Source organism: Clarias gariepinus, chromosome 11, assembly GCF_024256425.1.
Source record: "Clarias gariepinus isolate MV-2021 ecotype Netherlands chromosome 11, CGAR_prim_01v2, whole genome shotgun sequence".
Taxonomy (NCBI): domain Eukaryota; kingdom Metazoa; phylum Chordata; class Actinopteri; order Siluriformes; family Clariidae; genus Clarias; species Clarias gariepinus.
The window spans coordinates 17,769,000-17,795,994 of NC_071110.1; the positions used below are offsets into that span (position 1 = coordinate 17,769,000).

Here is a 26,995-nt window from a genome sequence, read left to right on the forward strand (position 1 = left end):
ATACAAACAAAAAGAAAATATTTTAAACATGTTTTTTAATGAAGCCATTTTCGGTTTCGGTATCGGTTTTCGGCCAAGTGCATCCAAAAATTTCGGTTTCGTTTTCGGCCCAGAATTTACATTTCGGTGCATCCCTAGTAAACACGCTCACTAAAAGCTCACCAACAGTTGTCTAGAGCCCCACTGACTTACAGTAAAGTACAGTGAAGTCGCCATTGGCCAGTCCATTCTCCTTGGCTGACAGGTTATATTACTGTTGCACAAACTGTTCTTCTTATATTAACAACAGTGGGATAGTCCTTGTATAACTGCAAATCTTTTTTTAGAGCCATCAAAAGCTTGAGTATTTAATGCAGTAAAAAAATTGCCCTAAATATTTTAAGTAAACAACGAAATATGAGCCAGAAATGTTACCTCAGGAATTGCAAAAACAAATGAATAAAATACAATTAGAGACAAAGATTATTCAAACTGCAGTCAGTTTATAGAAGGAATAATGACCTGCAGTTTTGTCGAAACAGGAATCCCAACACCATGAAAAGGCTCTTGAGCACAGTCTGAGTCTTGGAGCTGATGGTCGGAACCTGTATTGTTTGCTCATTTCCATTCACAAGCTCAACACGCTCATCCTTCTCTAGCACTGCCTCAAGATGCTTCTGCTCAGGAGGCAAACACAAAAACACAAATATATACTTTTTATCATAATGTAATATATATATATTTTTTTTAGTGTGGGGCATATTGAAGGAGAACTATAAGCAACATTCAGTGGAATAGGATACCTGAAGCACAGGAAATGTATTAGCCGTTATGCCAAGACCATGGAAGATGTCCAAAACTTCCTGTCCAGTCCACACCTTACAGGCAGTCTCATAATCCCTGTCTTGCAAAGTACTGGAGCTTTCTTGTATCCAGCTGCATACACATATCCACACACTATTTGTCAAATGAATTTGATAACATCTAAGATTTCACAGCCTGGTCAAATTAAATGCCTAATGCCTAATCAAAGATATAAGCATGTGGAGATTTTAAGTGCTTGAAGAATTCTTTTCTAATTTTTCCAGCAATTAACATCCCGTCTCATGAATGCGCCAAAGGAAAAAAACAGTTGCCTCTCCTCACTAATCGATAAAAGAATGATTAATTAATTTCTACCTGATACATTCTGTTTACATGCACATTTCTAAATATTTCTGTCCACTACCATATGCTCCACTTCGTCTGTCTTATCAAGTTTCATCCTCTACAAACCATTAGCTGTGAGGGACATACATAATAGATCATATTTAGATTGTTCTACAGTATATGAGATGAAACAAAGATGGTGTACTTGAGCAAGCTGCAGCAAAAGGCCAAAAGAGGCTCATGTTGATTCCGGCGAATGTTATATGTCACCATGGCCTCAAGATCGTCTCGGGCCTCACGAAGCTGAGCCTGGTTAAGGGTGAAACTGGCAGACTCACGAGCACAATCCTCAATGTTATGTGCCTCATCCAGCACCACAATCTGCCCCTTTAGATTGATGTCCATCTGTTGAGGGGATGTGAACAATCATCTTCATTAAAGGTTATAAAAGATTTATATAAATATTAATTATTTACTCAAAGATGGCATCTGATTCATCTGTTAAACATTATTATTGCATTAAACACAATTATAACTTCTCAAAAAATATTCCCCCTCAATATTAACATACACTTATTACAGCACAGACGAATAATCAGTAATTAGATTTAGTACAGTAGTAATAAACTGTGTGTTATGGTCATTTCATATAGGTTCCCTACAAATTAATCCACATATATAAAAACACTTTCCTAAATATTTTTTAGATAATAACAAAAATTTTTCTTAGATAATGGGAATTATAACTCACACTCTCCCGGATAAGAGGGTCTAGCAAATAGTTGTACGGGCAAAAAACAATGCAAGCATCCTGCATGAGCTCCCGAGCTGCATAGTAGGCACAGGAGCGTAGCTTACTGCCCAAACTGACCAGTTCTTCTATGTCCCATGCCTGGTGCAGTCCATGGACCCACTGCAAAGTCCTCTGCTCTCGCATTTTATGCACATTGTGATAAAATCGGCATATCTGCCCCTGTAAAACAGACAGAAAAACCTTACATATAACTAATGAATAAACTGGTAATTTGGAATCCACGTTCACTGATAAATTTTAATAAAACAGGCCTCAGTCTAATAAAATGGCAGGTTATACACTATTCATCCTTAACATCAAACAGTATATCCTCTAAATGACCTTAACAGGATACAGTAACTGTTATACATATTCATCATTTACAGCATGGTCACAACTAAGACACATATCTGTTTCATAATTAGAAGAGGGGTCTTTCTGCTAGATCATTAAAGGGGGTATCTGTTCATTATGCTAGGGCTCACTGGAGCCTGCAGTGGCGTGATGAGAGGCTGACAGACATTTCAACTGTATTATAGTACTACAGAAGGAGTAGGGGATTAACACTACCCTGGCAGGGCTATTTCACTGCAACTGTCATTTGCCTCTTATGATGGTGATGATAGCTGAGATGTGTGACCTTACAACAAATGCCAGAGCAAAATGAAAAAAAGAGTGGGGTTGCATGCCTGACTGGAAATGACACAGGACACAGTGCTAGCTGCTTATAGAGTCCTAAGAAGAATCATCACCCATTTCACAAAACAAGGTCAGATGGTGAACATGTGCTTATAATCCAAGCTGACTGGCTACTGGCGAGGAGGACGATAAAAAGTATCTTGTTAAAACAGACCACATCTGAAGCATTTGACAAGTGTGCCTTAACAAAAATGTCTGTATGAGTGATTAGGGACATTATCACCCACAACTGGTCCCCACAGCTCCAGTGACAAGGATTTCACTCACAGATCCTTAAAGAGTAGAGTTATGTTACAGTGGTTAGAATGTGAAGGCTATTAATCATCTTCCATTTACAACAACAGCAAAGTGAAAAGCATTGTGAACACTCAAACTTGTGAACACTTACTGACCAGCCTGAAGGGTATGGCAAGAAGCAGAGAGCAAGTGCTTCCTTTGCAAAGAAGAAGTGAGGTCAGACTGAGTTCAGAAGATTCAATTTGGGTATTTAATGTCATAATAATTCATAACAGGGTGATCAGTGCTTGACAAACTTAAATGATACATCAAAAGTTGAAATGGTGACTCAGTAAGTTGTTGGTACACCATAAGCAGCCAGAACAGCTTCAGTGAGCCTTTACATTTTTATGATTTTATGTGTCTCCTACTATAAAGTATAAAAATAAAAATATATAAAAATATATTCCTTTCATTAAGCTGGAGTAGAGCACAGACCTCCCATAAGTATTAATCTTGGTTAAGGTCTAGTGCCTGTGAAAGCCGTAGTATATGATTGACCTAATTTTTATACTTATCAGTATATTTAATGAGTCTTTGTTTGTAAATAGGGCACAATTATCCTATGTTACCATAGCTTCTATTAGGATTAAAATGTTTCACCATATGATAAAGTTAAACTGCTAGAATCACTTGGTTGATTTGCAAAGATGCTTTTGTCCAAGGCAGCCAGTGAAATCAAACAATGCAAAAAGCCACCTATAACATGGCAGAGCCACCAAGTTTCTTCCCACCCATTCTTACAAAAAAAAAAAATCACTAAAGGGGGTATATTTTTTATATAAACTAAACAAAGGTAAATGCATATTTAAACATCTATAAGCATGGGCACATCTCCTCATTGACTGGCAAAACTTTGTTATACTGTAACTAATGTTTAACTTAGGATACCTACTTTATAACAAAATAATTCATAGTCCCGTCAATGAGCTGCACAAACTCTGTCAATGAAGCCTTTCATCTCTTTGAAAGCTCATGTGGTGACACATGAATAAAGACCTTGTGTTGAAAGCTGTAGTGATGTCAGATGCTATGGCCAGGGCATTGGATGACTTACATTCTTGGCCTCCAGCAGCTCCTTGCAGCGTTCATTACGGTTGGCGTGGGGTACCACTTCAGGGTGGACACAAGTATGGTCTCGGCTAGAAAGAATGGTCATAGGCACAGTGGAGTACAGGGTCCGCTTCAGCTCATGTGCAATTTGTTTAATCTGTTTATGCGTGCGTGTGCCGAAGAAAATTTTGGGAACAGCCTTCTTCACATTGCCTTCCTTGTCTTTGTCCTTGACTTTTTCAGCTGCCCTCTGCCCTTCGGCGAGGCTTGCACAAGCACACAGGGAACAAGGTAGAGGAGACTATGGAAAGAAAAAGTAAAACAAATTAATTTCAAGTACTGTAAAAAGAGGTCATGTCAACCACTTAGATGAACAGATTTTTAATGTGGATAGATAGATAATTAATGTATACATCAAAGGAAAGGTGAGCCCACCTGAGATGGAATGTTTAAACCCCAGAATTGTTTTTGCTGCTCCCTGACTGAATATTGTTAATTATTCAACAGTTGTTCCATCTGAGGAATCTGATTAAATGAGTCATTCCATGAGTGGTGATATAGACTGTAACAGCACTGGGACATTAAAATATACAGTATGCATCACTCTGTGTGATGTGTTTTAATAGTCATTAATTACACTGTTGGTCACCGGCATGGGTGAAAGTAAGCAAAGTACCGTCTGCACTATTGGAAAGAGAAGGAAGCAGCCTGTATTTGTTTTTTTACATTCGTTCAATTAAATAAACAGTCAATCAATTCCCGAGAGATTTTCACAACAAAAACAAACATAATGATTCAATAGCTTGTAGATCCATCTTTACCAGCAATAACTTAAGCCCAATCCCAAATCTATTTTCTACCCCCTAATTTCGCTTAGCCCTCCGTTTGAAGTGAGGTCCCGAAAAATCTTTGTTTGGAGGGCTATCTGGCCCTTCCCCTTATCCCTACCCCTCCAACCAAAAGAGAAATGAGACACTAAGTGTAGAGCTAAGTGTAGGGGTAAGGGGGAGAATTGGGATTGGGCTTTAATGATTTCCTGTATGATTATCACTCTTTCACATCGTTGTAGAGGAGTTCTGGCCCATTCTTCTTTACAACACTGCTTCAGTTTATTAAGATTTTTGGCCCTTCTCTAATGTCCAGCTCTTAAGGTCCTGCCACACGATTTTAATTGGGCTGAGATCTGGACTTTACTAAGCCATTTTAAAATCCTGATTCTTTTATTTTTCTTTGGATAACAATTCACATTTGCCTCAAGAATATTCTGGTATACAGAGGATTTCATGATTGACTGAATGACTGCAAGGTGCTCAGGTCTTGTGGCTGTAAAACAAGGCCAAATTATTACCTCTCCATTATCACGCTTAACAGTGGATATGAGGTATTTCTGCTAAAATGCTGCTTGTTTTTGCCAAACATGGCGATGGGCATTAAGGCAAAACAACTCCACTTCAGAGTTTTGTAAACCTTAGTCGTGCCTCCATTGTCTTTTAAGAAAGAAGAGGCTTTCTATGGGCGACCATTCTAAATAACTGTACTAAATCTTCTTCTAATTGTGCTATAACGGGACATTTAACATGCTTAGTGAGACCTGTATGGTCTAAGATGTAGCACCTTGGAGTGAATGTGCTGCAACATCTATTTCTGAGAAGATTGGCAACTCAAAGGATTTCCAAATAATCTTTATCACTGTAAATAGATAATATACATCTATTTAATTTGACAAATTGTTTGGACAGCGTTTTATAAACCTTTCCAGATTGATGTGCAGCACCAATTGATTCTCAAAGATCATTGCTTGGGTCTTTCTCTCTTGGTATTATGTTAACACACACCTAAATATTGCAGTTTGCCAAACGTCTGCTTGCCTTCCAAATTAATCAAGGGAGTACTTACTATTGCCTGGATATATTTTCTTTTGTTAAATAAATGATGGCATGGTGGAAAAAAAGGGCACTGACTTTTACAAATGTCAGTAGTTAAGAAAATATCATGTCCTTATATTTGTGTCTCAAAAGTTTAAAGATAAATGTTATAAAATGTTATTATTCTTTTGGCTGCTCCCATTAAGTGCTCAAATCAACTGATCTGCACAACAATTTGGCACAGTTGCATGCACTGGATGCCCTTCCTGGTGCAGCCCTCCTATTTTATCAGAGCCTGGGGCTGGCATTGCATCCAGTGGCTGAGGTTTGGGCATTGGGTGGGAATCAAACCCGGGCCTTACGCATGGTAGGGGAGAAACCTACCACTGAGCCACCAATGCCCGGCAACTACATATATTATTATGAAATAAACTTTATAAAAATTAAGAAGTTTGCATTCATTAATTCACCAAAGAATGAAGCAGGTGTTTATTCTTACTAGTACCATTAATTCTGCTATTTAGTTTCAGAAAAGGATACTGTGACGGTATAATACTTATTCGAATATCATACAGTCAGGTCATATTGCTCAATCCAAGTCTTAAACAGGGTGGCAGTGATGGAAGACTAGAAAATTTTAGCTTACAGTTTTAGTACTATATATGGTTGCAAGAATTCAAGGCTAAAAACAGATATACAGTACATCTTGAAAAATTTGAAAATCATAAAAAAGTCAATTGTCTTTTGTGATTTAATTAAAAAACTGAAACTATGTTATATTCTAGATTCATTACATGTAAATACAATTTTTATGCCATTTTTGTTTATTTTAATGATTATGTCTTATAGCAAAATCTGAAAATTTTTAAATCAAGACAGCACTTACAATAAGAAAGCCTGAAACACTATGCTCATGTATGCACTCAATACTTGGTGGGGGCGCCTTTAGCATCAATTACTGCAACAATCCAGCATGGCATGGAGGCATGTGGTGTTATTGTAAACCAGGTTTCTTTAATAGCAGTCTTCAGCTCTGTAAGCTTGTTAGCAGATGAAAGCATGACGTGCTCTAAAATCTCCTGGTAGATGGCTGCAGTGACATAGGCCCTTATAATAGTTAACCAACCCCAGTATATGACATGGCGCATCAAATCAAATTAGTGGAAACTCTAAACCAAACTTCAAGCAACTTGGATTATGCCTCTCCACTCTTCCTCCAAACTATGGAAAAAGTCATCTGCACATGAGGGCTCCTGATGCACTGACAACACCTCACTCCACTCCTTATGAAGCTCTCCCAAGTTGATCATTTTCTAAACAACTCTCAAGTCAGCAGACTTCCCCATAAATGTACTAAACTAATTTACTCAAACTAGAATTAAAATATCCTAATATTGAGCTGCTATGTTAATAGCTATATTGGGCTACTGGATTCTTGATTTTCATGAGCTATAAGCCGTAATCATTAAAATGAAGCCATGTGATAAATCTAGAATATATGAGTTTAACTTAAACTTGAATTAAATCACAAGAGAATATGAGCTTTTTCACAATATTCCATTTTTTTAATGCATTGTTCAACTGGTTTAAAGCAAGTTACTAAATACCTAAAACATGTCCCCCAACACTTTACTACAGTGTTATTCCACCAAGAGAAATAAAATAAACGCTTATCAACAAACTTTGCATTTGTCACCTTAATACTTAAAAAGCGCTCTCGTAGGCCCTGGTGTCAAGTAAAACAGTAACTCTTTGGTCAGCAGCAGTGCTTCTCAAACGTAATTTGCCTTAAAATATCATAATATACTGGACAGAGAGGATAGTGTGTGATAAAGTATAGCTCAGATGCATGGACTAAAATTTAAAAAAATGCCTGGATGCGGATAAGGTTACAACAGAGTTAGAAAAGTTTCACACCAGCGCTCCACTTGTCTCAGTTCCTTGGATCAGCTTACCTGCTGCTGCCATATTCAATAGCCCAGTCCAAGTACCCTGCCTCCTGTGCTGTATAATTACTTATTCATCGAACGATGGAGGGAGGGCTGCTTGTGAATGGTAGTCCTTGTCAGCGGCAGCACAGGAAACAGCTGACACAAGAGTATCCGTTACACGAACCCTGCCACAGTTTCGGCCCCTCTCGCCACTGGGCAGCAAAGAAACACCCCTGGTATGCAGATAACAGCCTCTGCTGGCTGGACCTGCCGCCATGGACACATTCAAGCTACATTCTTTCACCATGGGAGCCCTGATATCATCTCGCTACTCTCCCTAGGCTCAATCCAGTCCTTGCTATCAAACACTGCCTAGCCTTGTGCGGGAGCGTCAACCTTAGCATGTCATCTCAGCTGGGGTCATCTGGGGGCATGACAAATTGAAAAGCTCACTGCTCTACAGCAGAAAGCAGTATACGGTTGAGAGAATTTGATGCATCATAGATGGTTTCTTTTAAGACTGAAAGGTTCTCAGGCATGCAGCTAGACCATTTTCCAAATTAAATAAAAACTCCAGAAAATACATTCTGGTATTTAGAAGCAATCCAGATATACAGTATGAAGGCTATACCCACATATACAGTATGTGGCTTTATAGCATTAACATTATACAGTATATTGTGCAGTGCAGAGTGACATCCTTTTTTTCAGCACAATCTACATAATATTTCATTTTAACCAACTCTACAAACATTACTTACAAACATTACCTAATTTAAAAATGTTTTTTTTTAAATGCGCCACGTAGGCAAAAAAAATAGCACAGATTCATAAAATTGACAGGTTTTATGGTTGTTTTGTGACCAATAATAATAACAATAATTATAATACACACACTTTTAGTTCTGCATTTTTGCAATGTTATGCCCATATTCTGGGAGCAGTACAATTTACAGTTTTAAACGTTACAATAACTTTGATTTTACATGACGTATCAGAAAACCCAGATGGACAGTGTGATGTCTCTGAAACCTCCTTCATCCACACACACCGGCAGGACAACCGTTTTTATTTTATTTTATTTTATTTTTTTTAACTTACATTTATTTTTTTATGGTGCCGCACAGGTCCGCATTGCTTGAGTTTTAAGGGTTAATCCTCCTATTTGTTTTTTAAAGAGCAGCCTGTTTACTCTGCGAAACTGGTTCTCTGCAAGGCATGTGCGACAGTCAGTATGCCCTTTTCATTCTTCCTACGGCAGCTGGCATCCGCTGCCTATCAGCTCGCGCTACCGCTCTTATACCTGTTTATTCTGCTACGGCAAGAAGGAACTGTCCGATACTAGTTAATAGATTGCAGATGGCAGATGGACAGATTTTATAAAAGGGTGCGCAAACATACTTGGGTGGCCGTCAATATTCTTGGGGGTGCGCCTAAGGCACACACCAAGTATGTGTGGGAAACAATTCTCTGCATCGCACCTCTAGCAATGTGACGAGATATCAACGCTTAAACAATCTACAGCATTGTGGATCCCTAATCTAAACACACATTTATTCTAGTACAAACTGCAAACTGTGACTAGTACAAACTGCAAACTGTGCGCTTCACGGTTTCCTAAGTACTGTTTATCCTTAAGAAAGACCTAAATGCTTACAAAGAATTTTAAAGAGTCAAACTAAAAGAAAGGTGTTTGGGCCGAATAGTAAAAGTGATAATGGGCTTGTTCAGACAAACAGTAAGCTCACTGTGTTTTTCTAGAAAGGTGCAAGGCGAGCCCTGTGTCCTGTTAGAGCTCTGTGTTAGAGATCCTAAGGTAGATTGTCCTCACCCGACAGTGACTCTGTGATGGAATGTGTAAGCCTGTATTTCAACAGGTGAGCTCTGAGAGCTTGACACTTAAGCCCCCCCAAACTCCTCTGGTAGGGGACATTGAAAAGAAAAGACAGACAGAGTGAGAAAAACAGCCTTCATAAAAAGTCTTCAAGGTTCTTCACCCCCCATCATGGCTGCCTCTGGAGCCCTTAGCACTCCCCCCAAGCCAGTCAATCTCTAGAGACACAAAGCACCTGTTTATCCCTTGAGCGCAGTAACCAGCAGGTGAACCCCATTCAATATTTATCCCAGGCTTTCACAGTTCACTGCCAAGCAAGGCAAACCTCTTAATTAAACTGGAGCTTGCTTCAAAGGACCCATTGAAGATGTCAGTCAGCACTGGCAGGGGCTACGCACGGTGTCAGTTGAGGAATGGAAACCCAAAGCAAACCCACCTCCTCTTCCCCACTCATCAGGACTTGGCCTCCACCTTATGTAAAAGTCTAACGTTCTAAAGGAAAGTCTTACTTAAGTCGCTCACCTTCTCATTCCAACTACAAACAGGTTCTCCTGTGTCACAGAGAACACCAACTATCCTTCAGCGTCATACAGTTTTATACCAGAGATAATATTGATAATATTATAAGCAGTACATTAGTCTTTAATAAGTGCTCTAAGTGTAATTTTAAACGATAAGTGTAATTGTAAATTTCATTGTGTTTTAGTGCAACAAGCATACTCTCATCAAAAAGTCGTTCCTGAAATTTAGAAAAGGTGAGACCCATAACACTATTATATCTGATCATGATCACCCAGCTAGGTAAGCCATTTTTCTACTATCTACTAAGCACTGCCTGAAATGTAAAAATGTACTAATGATGCATAACACACAAACTGTGTATATTAAAAAATAATAATAATTTAACACACTAAAAATTATTTGACTCACACAAACACTACTAGGATTACTATCAGTTAGTGAGATAACCATAAACTATTTACTTGCTGTTGGCTATTTTGGAATTTAACAAATCAAATACAAGTAAAACATGCAGGTGAAGTCAAATATAGTAAAAAAGTAAAATAAAATAAAGTATTACATGGTGTTAGGATGAGTTTCTCATTTGTTTGTCATAATATTCTTAAGTTCTGACAGATTACAAATAGTTATAAAGTAGAATTAGTCAACCAAAATGCTAAAGATATATTTTCAAATAAGTATTTTTGCTTAACTATTTTTACCAGAGGCAAAAAAGGGATTCCTGTCTCCTTTGGGGATGCATCAACACTCAGATCTTTAAAAATGTGGGGTTTTTATAAAGTAATTTCATATTACATAACATACTAAAAGGAATATATCCAGAAAAAAAAACTAAAACGAAAGGTTGCTTTCTTTATTTTCACACAAATGTTTATACGTTTCTGGTAAATCCACCTAAAAGTTTGTCCATACACGTAAAAGTTGAGAGTTAATTTTGTCCATCTTGCAGACCTTTAAGAAAGACAATGTCTCCAAAAGGCCTGCCCGTGGCATGAGCAACACAAAAGCCCTTTTAAACAGGGTTATTTTATACAGGTCCTGGTTTAACAACAAGCATAAGTATGCAGTTCTTTGAGTGATGAGATTTTAAAAGCGTTTAAAGAACTGCACATAAAACCCTGTCATCATATAAAATTCTCTGCTGCCACCCAGTGGTCAAATGGCAATCGTCCAAATAACAAATAAACATCAGCAAAAAATATTTGTTAAATTAATCCTTAGGAATGCGTACAAATCAATTTTGCTTATATAATGTTTTGTTAACATTTTCCCTTAAGTTAGGAAGTTACAAAGTCATAAGGAACAGAGATAATGGAAGACATACTGAAATTTCAATTTGTTTTTATTTTTAATATGCTACAGATATCAGTTTGGTATCATTAAATATTATACTCCCTAAACCTAATTTAAAAAGTGTGCTTTCTGCATGCCCTTTTTTTTAAGTTATATGAAATATGAAACAAATGAAAGAATGACAAGAAAACACTCTAATATCATGTAGCTGTGGAAAACTGTTATATCATGGTATAACCCGATCAAATAGTGATCCAGAGCATGATGTCAAGAGTGACGTTAATAATGAGAATTTGCTTTGGATAAGCACGTCTCTCAACATAAAAATAGTGTTTATGAATATTGTATATTTAATTATCTAGTTTTGTTGTTTGTTTTGTAGTTTGTTGGGAGCAACAATAACAACTGTGAAATGCTTTTGTACTGACATGCAACAGCTCAACCTTTAGATATGATTAAAGTGTGAGGGCGCGCCTGTATCTGTATCTGGGGAATACAGACATGAGTGGGGGAGCAATGAACGGGAGGGAATTAGTGGAAAATAATAGGAAAGTACCTATTATAATTCATGCTTTTCTTTATTGACAATAAACAGCTGAACAGAAGGGAAGATCAATATCGTTCTACGCTTTTTGTTGGTGTGCGGCATTTTGCGATGATCCCTAAATCATTCGTTGCGCCGTAGAGAATAATGGTGTTTATGCTTTTAAACTTGTATAATTTAAGGCGGATGTCGCTTAAAGACAATGTAGAGAGGAAATATATCTGGGTATCTTATTCGCGGGTTTATTTACGCAGCTATTGAATTCGGAGATGCGAATATAAAACTAACTTTACCGCGGACACAAACAGGTGTTATGCGCTAAAGTGCCCCCCTGCCACGGATTGCCCAGACCCATCCACCCCCTCCCCCAACACATACACACGTAATCTCTATCAAATATTATATTAGGACATACATTCAAAGGTTTATTATTATTGAATATATTATTACTATTATAATTAACCCTAGGCACGTGACAGCCGTCGAGACGATTAATACAAATCCCCAAAAATTATTATTTTATGGCACATTTATTTTGTAGGGGTTTGTCAATGTTCAAATAACAAATTATTTATCACAAATTACACTAAATAAATATAGTTTGTGGTGAAAAATTATAGGAAAATTTTTTTTATATAAAATAAGCAATATAAAAATATACATGTTGTATAAGAAAAAATATATATAATTTATATATTTTCCCCTATACAACATTTTTTATAATGCTTATTTTATAATTAAATTCGTTTGTTATAATTTGTAATTTGTAAACCATAAACCTATGAATTTATGTTCTAATATATTATTTGAAAGAGATTATGTAGGGGAGGCAATCCGTGGCAGGGGGGGCATTTTAGAGCATAACACCGGGTCAGTAGCGTACAGTGTGTAGTGAGCATAATAATGTCAATGGATACATTTGTTACATGGACCACAAAAAAGCAGGTGATTCAGCCCTATCAGCCTAATCAACCAAAAATGAAGGATTCATGGTGGTGATGGTGCGCTTGGATTCATGGTGGTGATGGTGAGGGAAGAGGAGAGACCTGTGTGTGTTTTGTGTCTTAAACCGCTGGCAGCGGACAGCATGAGACCTAACAAAGTAGGAAGACACTTAGAGACAACACACCCCAGTCACGTTAATAAGCCACTCAACTTCTTTGAAAGAAAGCTCTAGATAAGTGACGAAGTAAGCCTGTTATAACAATTGCACGTGTATTTTATCTGTTTTGAACTTGCCGTTATTTGATCTTATTGGTTCAATAAATAGTACACTTGGCCGTTTTCGTTATCATTTTGTTGACAAGTGGGGCTTGAAAATTCGCCCACCCCCTTAAGTGGGAAATGACAGAAAATGTTTGAGAACCACTGGATTAAAGTAAGCACTTCATGAGGGCTTAAAAATTCAATACTTTTTATGCACTCACACAGGATTCAGCAGGTAGATGGCTGCCTTCAGCTTTGGCTTGACTGCTCAACTCCACAGTGCAGCTTTGCGTCCCAGGACCAGCCCTGTCCAGTTCCTCCTCCTCATCTTCAAAGATCACACCTTTTTCCAGACATCTTCGCTTCCTGCTTTGCTGAACACCATATGATTGACAAATTACAGGTTAGCTCAGTGCTTTTTAGTGTTCAAAATGAACAGCATTTTGGTATACTGGTAAAGTCGTTAGTTGTCTGACCTAAATTAAAGTTTATGGATTATAGATTTTTGTTTTCTGAGAAGCTGTAAATCACAGGCACTCTGAAAATCACTGTAGTGACTCACTCAAAATGTGTAAAATAGTAACAAATATAGTATAATACAGTGTAATCTACATTACCAAGCAGTTATATTTATCCAGTTCCTTTTGTGACTTACGAGTGACTGAGACGTAAACTTATTAGAGGTAAACTGATTCCAACACCAGAATTACAAATATTAAAAAAGTGATAGTATTTATGACCAATAGCATTAATTGTTAAGCTGTCATTGCCAATGTCTGTGCAGAGAACATCTAAACATCTGGTTTAAAGATTGACAGTTCTACCTTCTGATCAGCAGCAGGTGCCCGAATACGCTTCCTATCAGGCTTAAAGTCTTCATCACTTGATTCCACCTGTTTAGTGAGTGAAGCCTGAAATTTCTCAGAAAGCCTGGATGACAGAGTAGATTCCTTGGTTTGAGTTCCTTCAGCTGCTAGCAAGAAGAAAACATATGACTTTAAATCTATAAAGTTTATGACTTGGGAAACATAAATGTAGACAAAATGTTAAGGCACTGCCTGAGTGTGCTAACCTTTCGGATGTGGGACAACTTGTACAGTAGAGTCTCCTCCAGTAAGGTCAATCACAACTGGTTTGGATGCTGTAGTACTGAAGGAAGTGGATGAGCAACGAGCTCTACTGTGGCATACACACTGACATGGAGTAGTAACATACGGCTTTTTTACATCACATGAAGAGCTTTCTCCCTCTTGGTTGGATTTAGCTGCGAGGGACAGAGAGGGTACACACACAAAAAAAACTGTGTATTTTGTTATTCTCTGGTATACAGGGTCAACACTTTTAATGTGAATTCAAAATTATTCATAAAAGCATCTCCAAATAAAAAAAAACTCAATAAAAAAATAAAAAAACTCAATTCAAGTGTCTGTAACTATTTCCTATAACTATGTTTTACATAGCTTGGAATCAAAATCAGAATTTGCTTTAAATATGGCAATTTAAAACTTATATAATTTTCTTAAAACTATTGAGGAGAATGTATCACTTCAGAAAATGAGGGTTATAAGATGCAATGAAAGCATTCCGCAATTTAGATTTTTACTGCCATTTAAAAGATTTCTTATATTAATATATATATCTGATATTTTCTCCACCAAATCATGTTACTGAATTTAATTTAAGTAAAATTTTACTTTTTTTATTTTGAATTTTACTTTTTCTATGTGGCATTCATGATCGTTTACTGAACTCTTTAAATGAACTATTTGAGTAATGTTTTAAATATTTATCACTGTGAAAAGAGTGAAATGTATTTACCTCATGTTTATTTTAGACCATGTGTCAAATATTCTCCAAAAAGGGACTGTGTGTGTGTGCAGGTTTTCATTCCAACCAAGCAGCTGCCACACATGATCTGATTCCACCTGTTTAATGAGTTGATTTTGCCTTTAAGAGGACTTTAAATGGACTACTTGGTTATAATCAAAATACACACTCACACACACTCACACACACTCACACACACTCACACACACTCACACACACTCACACACACTCACACACACTCACACACACTCACACTCTGGAAAAGATCTGACACCTCTGTTCTAGAAGACTGATGTTGGACTGAAGGGGCATCACAGGACCCTTACTGGACCCCCTGCAGGTCTGTTGATGATCCAGTCAACATGGTGCTGCACTTCATCTTTCAACATCTGGACAAACCAGGGGCTTATGCAAGGGTCTTGTTTATAGACTTTTTATCAGCTTTTAATATGATCTTTCCAGCACTGCTTCAGACCAAACTAAACCAGCTCTCTGTTCCTAGTTCTATCTGTCACTGGATCCCCAGCTTTCTGACAGACAGACAGCAGCTAGTAAGACTGGGGAAATTCATGTCCAACAGCCACACCACCAATACTGGAGCCCCTTAGGGATGCATTCTCTCCCCACTGCTCTTCTCCCATTACACCAACGACTGCACCTCTACAGACCCCACTGTCAAGCTCCTGAAATTTGCAGATGACACTACAATCATCGGCCTTATCCAGGACGGTGACGAGTCTGCATACAGAAGTCAGGTCGAGCAGCTGGCTGTCTGGTGCGGTTACAACAACCTGGAGCTGAACACGCTCAAAACAGTGGAGATGATTGTGGACTTCAGCAGTGAAGTCAGTCCGGTTCCTGGGCACGACCATCTCTCAGGACCTGAAGTGGGACATTCACATTGACTCCATTGTTAAAGAGGCCAACCAGAGGTTGTATTCCCTTCGCCAGCTGAAGAAATTCAATCTGCCACAGGAGCTGCTCACACAGTTCTACTCAGCTGTCATTGAATCAGTCCTGTGCACTTCAATAACTGTCTGGTTTGGCTCAGCTACGAAAGCAGACATCAGAAGACTACAAAGGACGGTTCGAACTGCTGAAAGAATTATTGGCACTCCCCTGCCCACGCTGCAAGAACTGTATACATCCAGAGCAGGGCTCGGAATATCACTTTGGACCCCTCACACCCAAGCCACCTTCTATTCGAACTTTTGCCGTCGGGTCAACACTATAGGGCACCAAACACTAGGACAGTCAGGCACAAAAACATTTTTTTTCTCCAGGCAATCTACCTCATGAACAGTTAAACATCATTTTAACTGTCAATAAATATATGTGCAATATTGTGTACAGTACCACTGTGCAATATTCTGTATAATACCACAGATTTCAGACATTTATGTCTTCTTCGTCTTTGTCTTTCGGCTATTCCCTTTCAGGGGTCGCCACAGCGAATCATCTGCCTCCATCTAATCCTATCCTCTGCATCCTCTTCACTCACACCAACTAACTTCATGTCCTCTCTCACTGCCTCCATAAATCTCCTCTTTGGTCTTCCTCTAGACCTCCTGTCTGGCAGTTCCAACCTCAGCATCCTTCTACCGATATATTCACAATCTCTTCTCTGAACATGTCCAAACCACCTCAATCTGGCCTCTCTGACTTTATCTCCAGAACATCTAACGTGGGTTGTCCCTCTGATGAACTCATTCTTGATCCTATCCATCCTTGTCACTCCCAAAGAGAACCTCAACATCTTCAGCTCTGTTACCTCCAACTCTGCCTCCTGTCTTTTCTTCAGCGCCACTGTCTGTAGAGCATTGCTGGTCTCACCACTGTCCTGTACACCTTTCCTTTCATTCTCGCTGATACTCTTTAATCGCAACAACACACCTGACACTTTTCTCCACCCATTCCAACCTGCCTGTACCCGCCTCTTCACCTCCTTTGAACACTCTCCGTTGCTCTGGACCGTTGACCCTAAGTACTTAAAATCCTGCACCTTCTTTACCACTGCTCCCTGTAGCCTCACCGATCTTCTTGGGTCCCTCTCATTTACACACATGTATTCTATCTTGCTGCGGCTAACCTTCATTCCTCTGCTTTCCAGAGCATACCTCCACCTCTACAAATTTTCCTCTACCTGTTCCCTGCTCTCGCTACAAAGCACAATGTCATCTGCAAACATCATTTCAGATATTTATGTAACTTATTTAAAAGTATCTCACACCCTACTCCATTTGATGTCAACCTCTTTTTTTGTGTCGTGCTGCTCTGTCTTGTCTTTGTTTTTTGTTCTGGATGCTTGTCACTAAAACAAATTCCTTGTACGTGCAAGCGTACTTGGCAAAAAAACTCTTTCTGATTTTTGAGACATATGTATATATCAATGTTATTGCACTACTTTTATATTACCCATTCATTAAATAATCCTCACTAAACACCAGGTCAGGGTCACTAATCTGCCCACCAGCATGCTTTTTGGGGGCTGGGTAGAAAATGGAAAACCTGATGGAAACTTTGGAGCTATAAGATGGCATTACCCCGTGTCTGTATTGCCCGGTAACAACTATTTTGTGACAAAAAGCCAGTGTGACAGGCCTTAAAGTGCATCAATAAATCATACCATACTGCGCTTGTTGCCATGCCAAGGCCGAGCAGAGAAGTGCAAGGCTCTTTCCACTGCCAGTAGGGCTTTCCAGTAAACAGTGCTCCCCATGGTTTAGGCCACGGACAATCTGAGAAAGAAAGAACTATGGTGTCAGGTTATTAAACATTTTTTAAAAATCTCATTAGTCTCAAAATATACAGAACATGGAAAAACTATTTTTGTTAAAAGCATAAGGACTATTTTTTTAAAAGCATTCAGGAATACCATCCAAATTAATTAGGAACAGCTTTACACTCACTCACTTTCACTTACTCTATATTCACTTATTCTATACCGCTTTATCCTGTATTCAGGGTGGCGGGGACCTGGAGCCTATGCCAGGAGACTTAGGGCACAAGGCAGGGTACACCCTGGACAAGATGCCAGTCCATCGCAGGGCACACACACATACACACACTCAGTCACACACACACTACGGGCAATTTGGGAACGCCAGTTAGCCTAACCTGCATATCTTTGGACTGTGGGAGGAAACCGTAGTACCCGGAGGAAACCCACCAAGCATGGGGAGAACATGCAAACACAGAGACGGGAATCAAGCCTGAGCGATTCCTGGTAATCGAACCCGGACCCTGGAGGTGCAAGGCGACAGGGCTAACCACTACACCACCGTGCCGCCAACAGCTGTACATTGTTCATCCAATCATCTAATCAGCTCCTATGGCAGCAGTGCAGTACATCAAATTGTGCATGCGTGGGCCAGCAGCTTTCAGTAAATCACATTTTTAAAAAATCTTATTTTGACTGTCGCATGATTGTAATGTTTATGTATAACTGCTGACCTCCTGGTTTTAAAAAAAACATTTAGTGGACAACAGTTCTTCGGATGGACAAGGGGTCGAGTTAACAGAAAGACTACAGTAAGTTAGAAACTCGCTCTGTACAACTGTGGTGAGCAGAAAAGCAGATCTGAATCCACAACACATTAAACTTTGAGGGAAATGGTTTACAACAGAAAACTGTCAGCCAAGAACAGAAAGGCTTACCAAAACTGGATAGATGAAGATTGTAAAATTCTAGCCTAGCCTGAGGAATATTCATTTCTGGCACAATTATATTAAGATGAGTGTTTGGGATTAACAACATGAGTACCTGCCCAAACTGCTGTGTGTCAACAAATAGGGCTTGTGGCGGCGGTGTAACAGTGTGGGAAACATTTTCTTAGGGCCTATTAATACCAATCAATTACTGCTTGAATACCACAGCTTTAAGTATTGTTGCTGATCATGTGCATCTCCTCATGGCCACATTCTTCTAATGGCTAATTCCAGCATGATAATGCACGACCTCACAAAAGAAAAGTCATCACATTGGTTTCATGAACCAGACAATTAAGTAAAAACTTTTTTTTGTGACCTTCTCAATGACCACTTCTGAATCCAATAAAGCTCTCTCGGGATGTGGTAGAAAGCTAGATTTGCAACAAGAAAGTTCATCTGAAAAACTTGTGAAATTCGCATCACAAAAAAAGTTTTGCTGTTTTGAAAGAAAAGAGATGTGCTAAGAAGATTAGTATAGTAATCCTGGTGAGCTTTGGCGCTTTAATTTGTCATGAAACTTACAGAATTCATCATGGCAAGTTGAGAGGGATATGCTTTGCAGGGGAAGTTTATCTTCACACCTCCTATGGTGTACTCTACCGTATCCGCTGCCATGCTGACTGTATGAGTGCGTAGCTGGTCTGGGACACTGAAAAACACAAATATTGTATTAACTGCAATGACAGCGGAATGGTACAGCACCTCAATGTTGAGGTCCTTCCTTTAAAAAAAAAAATATATATATATATATATATATATATATATATATATAAATAAAAGATATATATCTATGAGATATTGAGCAATACAATGTAAGTTGGTAACTTAGTGCTACTACATATTAATAATACACATTAATCATTCTATTATGCTCTTAAACTGGTGTGCTCGTATATACAGTACAGGGTCTTACTTGAAACCATAACAAGGTTGTGTTACAGATGTTACACATCTGTTTAAAACTAAAGAAATCATGAAATATGTATAGTTCAAAATAGAGACTTTTGTTTAGGTGGCACGGTGGCAAAGTGGTTCGCACAGTCGCCTTGCACCTCCAGGCTCCAGGTACGATTCCCACCTTTGGGTCTGTGTGCATTGACTTTTCATGTTCTCTCCGTACTTGGTTGGTTTCCAGTTTCCTTGCACAGTCCAAAGACATGCAGATTAGGCTAACCGGCGTTCCCAAATTGCCTGTAGTTTTTGAGTGCGTGTGTGTCTGCGTGTGCCATGCGATGGATTGGCACCTCATCCAATGTGTACCTGTATACAGGATAAGGCGGTATAGAAGAGGAGTAAGTGAGTGAGTGATAGAATTTTGTTTACTTGGTTTTTCTTTGTTTGACTACTTTGTTCAATTAAAAATAACTGTAGTCGAGGGTTCAATTCCCTTCTCAGATCTGTAAATGCAAAATTATGTTAACCGGTGGAGAACTGCAAATTATGTTAACCGGTATTCCTAAATTTCCTTAGTGTGTATGTGTGCTCTTCGATGGATTAGCACTCTGTCCAGGACGTACCCTGCCTTTATGCCGTAGGTCTTCTATACACAGGATAAGTGTTATAGACCCACACTTCTCTTTATGCATGTCATGTGCAACAAGAGAGTCATTTTTTGATTCAGCCTCGTGAAGTTAACCAACATGCAAGTTCTCTGAGCAAGCTGTGTGCATTACATGCATGCAGTTTAACTACAGGGTGTTCAACAAGTCTCCATACGTGATAAAGCAATTACATACCTAACACCAGATGTATTGGAAGGTTCATTATGAGTGAGACAGACCACTGTGTTTACAAAAACATGCAAGTATATAGATGACGTTTTGTATACAAAGACAACATAGCTTAAAAAAAAATTTTACTTCCCCATTTATATTGGAACGTTTTGTACACTATTCAGAACTTTTTTCCCTAAAAGTTCATCCTAACTTTTTTCATTCTAACCTAATCAGCGCGTCATCACCGAGACTATTCCTGTTGCTAAAACCGATGCTAGTGCGCTAAATCAACCGCATTAGCTAACAAAATATCTTCTAAACACACTGTTCTATGGAACGTGACTACACACTAATATATACCAGTGACACACCTTTATGCCTTTACCTTTGTGTCTACTTTACACCGAGCATGTGTTCACTCAAACCGCTCATAAAGCGACCTCACCGCATTCTGTAAACTAATCCAAAGTGAAAATGAAATTCCCGCCACGCAACGTACACAGCCGAACTTCCGGTCGCCTAGCAATGGCTGCGTTTCATTCCGAAGTGTCCTTTACAGGGTGCTCCCTACTCCCTGCTCAGTTTACAGGGAATCTCGATGAAAGGAACTTCCCTCGACAAAACTCCACCATTCGGAAAACCCTGCGAAGTCACCAGGGCTGACGTCAATTCCTCTGTGCGTTACCATGGTAACATAAGCACGTCGGATACCTGGATACCACGTCGGGTCACTGCTACTGTGGAAATTTCACACTACGGACATTGAAACAAAAACTGATACCATTATAAAACATACTATAGAAACGTGTACACCCTGTAAATAAATTATTGATTAATAATAAAAATATATATATTAAAGATGTACAGAGATTTTCTTCTCTCTCTCTCTCTCTCTCTTTTATACAGATTACAAACCTATATACGACTAAGGATTTCTTGTTCAAATTAACATTTAATTTTTTTAAATTGTTGTGTCGTTTTAATATGTCGTCCTCGATAATAATGATAATAATTATATATAGATCCTTTTTCGCGCTCCTTATTTTTCACGCTCCAGCGAGACGCAATTACTTGGGACATTTCTCATTCTCTTTATTTTCTTTCAAGTGAAGACCTGTTGTTCACTCGTTCCCTACACCGTTCGCAGTTCCCTTTAAACTGAACATCTTCGCTCCCTGCGGTTTGGAATCACACTTGACATGGCTGAACACCCTGTGAAATACTTCGCTGGGCACTTCAGGCCGTTTGAAACGCACCCGTTTTTCCAGGTCGAGCTAAAAAGATTTTCTTCAAAATAAAAGCTAAACTTCCTATGATTACGTTTTCTGTTCTATGCTTACTTTTCCTGAGTCATGATCAGTGTTTTAAGTGATAAATAATATTTTAAACGATTGCTTAAATTAATTTATATTATATTCAATTAGTGGATATATGTAATGACATCACAGCAATTTACACACTTACACAACATTTAAGGTTAGAACAAAATATAATGTTTTATGGTAGTAATGTTTTGGATATATTGTTTTATGGTAACTTTAACAAGGCAACTTGAATTCTGACATAGTGAATTAAAGCTGGAACAAGCAATCTTAAACGACTGTTTTAAAACTGGTAATGTTAACTTACCCAATTATTTTGTGAGCCAAAGAACAATGGACAACTCAGCCAATATATAGCCAGTAAATTACTTTGCAAAATGAAATAAACCTCTTTTTTTTAGTTTTGAAATGTTGGATTACATTACAATAAATAACAAATGTTTATTTGCAGTGGCCAATTTTATTTTTCAGTTAAAGGATCCCTGCATTAGTTTAGAGTGGTTTACATGTCATTTAATCTATGTGTGTTCTATTGCTTGTGTTTACTGCACTCCTCAATGCTGTCTGTGTACAGCTGAGGAATTGTGAGATCAGAAATCTTTTTACAGCAAGCCATAATTATGATAAACTCGCTGGAAGCTGATTACAAACTTTGTTTTCAATTCACAAATTATAAATTCTACAAAATACAATAACAGAGTTAAAACTGTAAAGATTTTATATACTTATTTATACAGTATAGTATAAATAAGCTATTATAATTTAAGCATTTATATGTACTTAAAGATTGATGTCTCAGTTTGGGATGTTTTCAGTACAGTACATATTTCTTTCTTCATTATAACTTTAACTTGCAAACATATACATTTGTAAACAGGGTCTAACTGGTCATAATTTCCTGAACACTTGAGGAACGCACATTAAGGCACTTAACCTTCTTTTTGACATATATACTCCTAGATAGCCTGGTGAAGCAATGTGTGGAAGAATAGTAACAGCAGTATATATAGTAAACAGTCCAAACATTGTTTCTTTTAAATAAGGTATATTTAACATGTACAATACATGGTAAGGTTTACACTATTTTTGCACCTCATTTAAGCCTCCTTTTTTGACAGAAAAAATGGGGATCATCTGTTTTATGGCATAAAAAGCCACTGCAACTGAGAAAACAACATGGGGTTTTATTCCCAAATCTGGGATTTTCCCCATCTGATAAGTGGGGAACAAAAACAAAACATTTTAGAAATAATGTGAAAACATTTATTCAATCTAAACTAATTGATCAGGAGAGTCACCCTGCACTAGTCAAAGTTAGAATGTATTCACATGAATTACAACACCAAACTGAACATCCTGTATCAAAGTAACTTTTAAAGTTACAATAATATGATATGTAATATTTAATCATGATATGGCACATTCGCCATATAATGAATAAATTTTTTTTTTTTAAATCACATTGTAGGATATTTAATGAATTATTTGGTAAATTCTTTGGTAAAATAAGTATTTGGTCACCTACAAACAAGCAAGATTTCTGTCTTTTACAGACCTGTAACTTCTTTAAGAGACTCCCCTTTCCTCAACACCACCTGTATTAATGGCATCTGTTTGAACTTGTTATCAGTATAAAAGACACCTGTCCACAACCTCAAACAATCACACTCCAAACTCCACTATGGCCAAGATCAAAGAGCTGTCAAAGGACACCAGAAACAAAACTGTAGACCAACACCAGGCTGGGAAGACAATCTGCAATAGGTAAGCAGCTTGGTGTAAAGAGATCAACTGTGGGAGCAATTATTAGATAATGGAAGACATACAAGACCACTGATAATCTACTGCGATTTGGGGCTCCATGCAAGTTCTTACCCCGTGGGGTCAAAATGATCACAAGAACTGTGAGCAAAAATCCCAGAACTACATGGGGGGACCTAGTGAATGACCTGCAGAGAGCTGGGACCAAAGTAACAAAGGCTACCATCAGTAAAACACTGCGCCGCCAGGTACTCAAATCCTGCAGTGCCAGACGTGTCCCCCTGCTTAAGCCAGTACATGTCCAGGCCTGTCTGAAGTTTGCTAGAGAGCATTTTGATGATCCAGAAGAGAATTGGGAGAACGTCATATGGTCAGATAAAACAAAAATAGAACTTTTTGGTTAAAGCCCAACTTGTTTCTGAGTTGCATCCAAAGAAAATCATACCTACTGTAAAGCATGGGGGTGGAAACATCATGCTTTGGGGCTGTTGTTCTGCAAAGGGACCAGAACGACTGATCCGTGAAATGAATGGGGCCGTGTATCGCGAGATTTTGATGGAAAACCTTCTTCCATCAGCAAGGGCATTGAAGATGAAACATGGCTGGGTCTTTCAGCATGAAAATGATCCCAAACACACCAGCCGGGCAACAAAGGAGTGGCTTCGTTGGAAGCATTTCAAAGACCTGGAGTGGCCAAGCCAGCCTCCAGAACCTCAACCCCATAGAAAATCTTTGTGGGAGTTGAAAGTTCGTGTTGCCCAGCGACAGCCCCAAAACATCACTGCACTAGAGGAGATCAAGTTGCTCAAGTTTAGGAATAGGAATTTAGTCTCATTCTTGTCTAATACAGGCTTCTAGTTGTTCACGTGTCTTAGGTCTTCTTCCTCTTTATAATGCGCCAAATGTTTTTTATGGGTGAAAGATCTGGACTTGAGGCTGGCCTTTTCAGTACGCGGATCCTTTTCCAACGCAGTCATGATGCAATATGTGGTATGGCATTGTCATGTTGGAAATGCACGGTCTTCCCTGATAGAGACGATGTCTGGATGGGAGCATATGTTGTTCTAGAACTTGGATATACCTTTCAGCATTAATGGTGCCTTTACAGATGTTTAAGCTACCCATGCCAAACTAAGGGCCCGAATATCCAATATTGACCCTTATGCACAGAGATTGTTCCAGATTCTCTGAATCTTTGGATGATATTATGCACTATAGATGATGATAACTTCAAACTCTTTGCAATTTTATGTGAGAAACTCCTTTCTGATATTGCGGCAATATTTTTCGCCACAGCATTGGGGGAATTGGTGATCCTCTGCCTATCTTGACTTCTAACAGCCTCTTTTTATACCCAATCATGTTGCCAATTGACCTAATAAGTTGCAAATTGGTCCTCCAGCTGATTCTTATGTGCACATTAAGTTCCAGCCTCTTATTGCTACCTGTCCCAACTTTTTTGGAATGTGTCGCTCTCATGACATAAAAAATAAGTCAATATTTGTCATGACATTTCAAAATGTCTCACTTTCAACATTTGATATGTTATCCATATTGTATTCTGAATAAAATATTGAAATTTGAAACTTCCACTTTATTGCATTCTGTTTTTATTCACAATTTGTACAGTGTCCCAAAGTTTTTGGAATCGGGTTTGTATAAATACTTCAGGAAAAGCAAAACGTTCTAAAAAACTATGCAAATTTAATTGGTATAGGTAATTTTTTTAGTATAGTATTATGACAATAATATGATATTAATAATATTATAAATATACTGTACGTTATACTATTTTTCTTTTCCTAAATTATTTATACATATAAATATATATAAATAGTATAAGGTATATACACACAATATATTACACAGTTCAGTTGTCTTTAGCTTTGATTTCAGTGTTGGCAGATCCAAGTATGAAAATGATTCCCAGAACCACTCTTTTATATAATAATCCGTAGATGTTATAGCCTGGTCATTTAGCTAAATTAATTTTATTGCCACATAACATTGCTGTGCCTAGATCTGACATACTAAAGCAGTGGTTCTGAAACATTTTCTGCCATTCCCCACTTAAGGGGGTGGGCGAATTTTCAAGCCAACCTTGTCAACAAAATGATAATGAAATCAGCCAAGTTTACTATTTATTAAAATATCAATTTCTAAACCAATAAGATCAAATAACACCAAGTTCAAAACAGATAAAATACAAGTGCAATTTCTATAACAGGCTTTCTTCTTCACTTATTTAGAGCTTTCTTTCAAAGAAGTCGAGTGGCTTATTAACGTGACTGGGGTGTAATGTCTCTAATTGTCTTCCTAATTTGTTGGGTCTCGTGCTGTCTGCTGCCAGCGGTTTAAGACACAAAACACACACAGGTCTCTCCTCTGCCCCACGATTCCCACCATGAATCCAAGCGCAACATAGGCTTCATCATAGGCTTTTTGGTTGATTAGGCTAATGATGCTGAATCACCTGCTTTTTTGTAGTCCATATAACAAATGTATCCATTGACGTTATTACGCTCACTACATACAGTACGCTACTGACCCGTTTTTTGTCCGCAGTAAGGTTAGTTTAATATTCGCATCTCCGAATTCAATAGCTGCGTAAATAAACCCGCAAATAAGATACCCACATATATTTCCTCTCTACATTGTCTTTAAGCTACATCCGCCTTAAATTATACATGTTTAAAAGCATAAACACCATTATTCTCTACGGCGCAACGAATGATTTAGGGATCATCGCAAAATGCCGCACAGCAACAAAAAGCGTAGAACGATATTAATCTTCCCTTCTGTTCAGCGCCTGAAGGATCAAAAAGCAACTTTGTTGCCACACTGGAAACTAGAAATGCCAGACTAGTACTGCCTGATAAAATATTATTTTTTAACAAAAATACAGAAACATTAGCATACACATTGAAATAAATGAAATTACATATTTAATACTGAATGTTTCCTTATATATTGTTCCTCAGCAATTAACATGCCAACTATATTGTTGCACTATGGTTCAACTTTTTCTTTTATGTTATTTTAATTTACTTGTATTAATGTGTGATTGTTTAGATTGTGAGTGTCCGATCTTTATTGTCAACAAAAGCATGAATTAGAATAGGTACTTTCCTATTATTCCCTCCCATTCATTGCGCCCCACCTGTCATGTCTGTATTCCCCACTAGTGGGGCGCGCCCCACACTTTGAGAACCACGGTACTAAAGCAATGTCAGATCATAAGACTGTGCTTATTGTATACTGAGCGCTATGCACGATGAGTGTATTGCTTCATGAGCTCCCCTTCTTATCCTGATGCGCCCATCGCTCTAAAATAGGATCAATCTGGACTCATCAGAGCACATGACAGTTATCCATTGCCCTGAAATCTTTATTCTCCCTAGCAGATTAGAAAATTTTTGAAGAAGTGTTTTACTTATGGCCACACAGCGGTTTAGTCCCAGTTCTTTGAGTTCTCGGTATGTGTCCGTGTGTTAAAATCCTCCTAATTTGACTAT

At 38.2% G+C, this 26,995-nt stretch overlaps 1 protein-coding gene across 1 annotated transcript in view; it reads right to left on the reverse strand.

Moving 5' to 3' along the window:
* The window catches only part of brip1 (BRCA1 interacting helicase 1), a 41,300-nt gene extending 20,212 nt beyond the window's left edge, over positions 1-21,088 (reverse strand). The window contains exons 1-12 of the mRNA XM_053507426.1: positions 20,783-21,088; positions 19,722-19,942; positions 19,205-19,331; positions 17,598-17,709; positions 14,217-14,408; positions 13,969-14,117; positions 13,366-13,518; positions 3,954-4,250; positions 1,880-2,101; positions 1,334-1,533; positions 783-915; positions 502-656 (exon numbers count right to left, since the gene is read on the reverse strand). Of these exons, the coding sequence (XP_053363401.1) occupies positions 502-656; positions 783-915; positions 1,334-1,533; positions 1,880-2,101; positions 3,954-4,250; positions 13,366-13,518; positions 13,969-14,117; positions 14,217-14,408; positions 17,598-17,709; positions 19,205-19,331; positions 19,722-19,789 (1,808 nt within the window). The 5' untranslated portion in view covers positions 19,790-19,942; positions 20,783-21,088. The remainder of the gene's footprint in view (positions 1-501; positions 657-782; positions 916-1,333; positions 1,534-1,879; positions 2,102-3,953; positions 4,251-13,365; positions 13,519-13,968; positions 14,118-14,216; positions 14,409-17,597; positions 17,710-19,204; positions 19,332-19,721; positions 19,943-20,782) is intronic.
* Between the last annotated feature and the right edge of the window lie 5,907 nt (positions 21,089-26,995).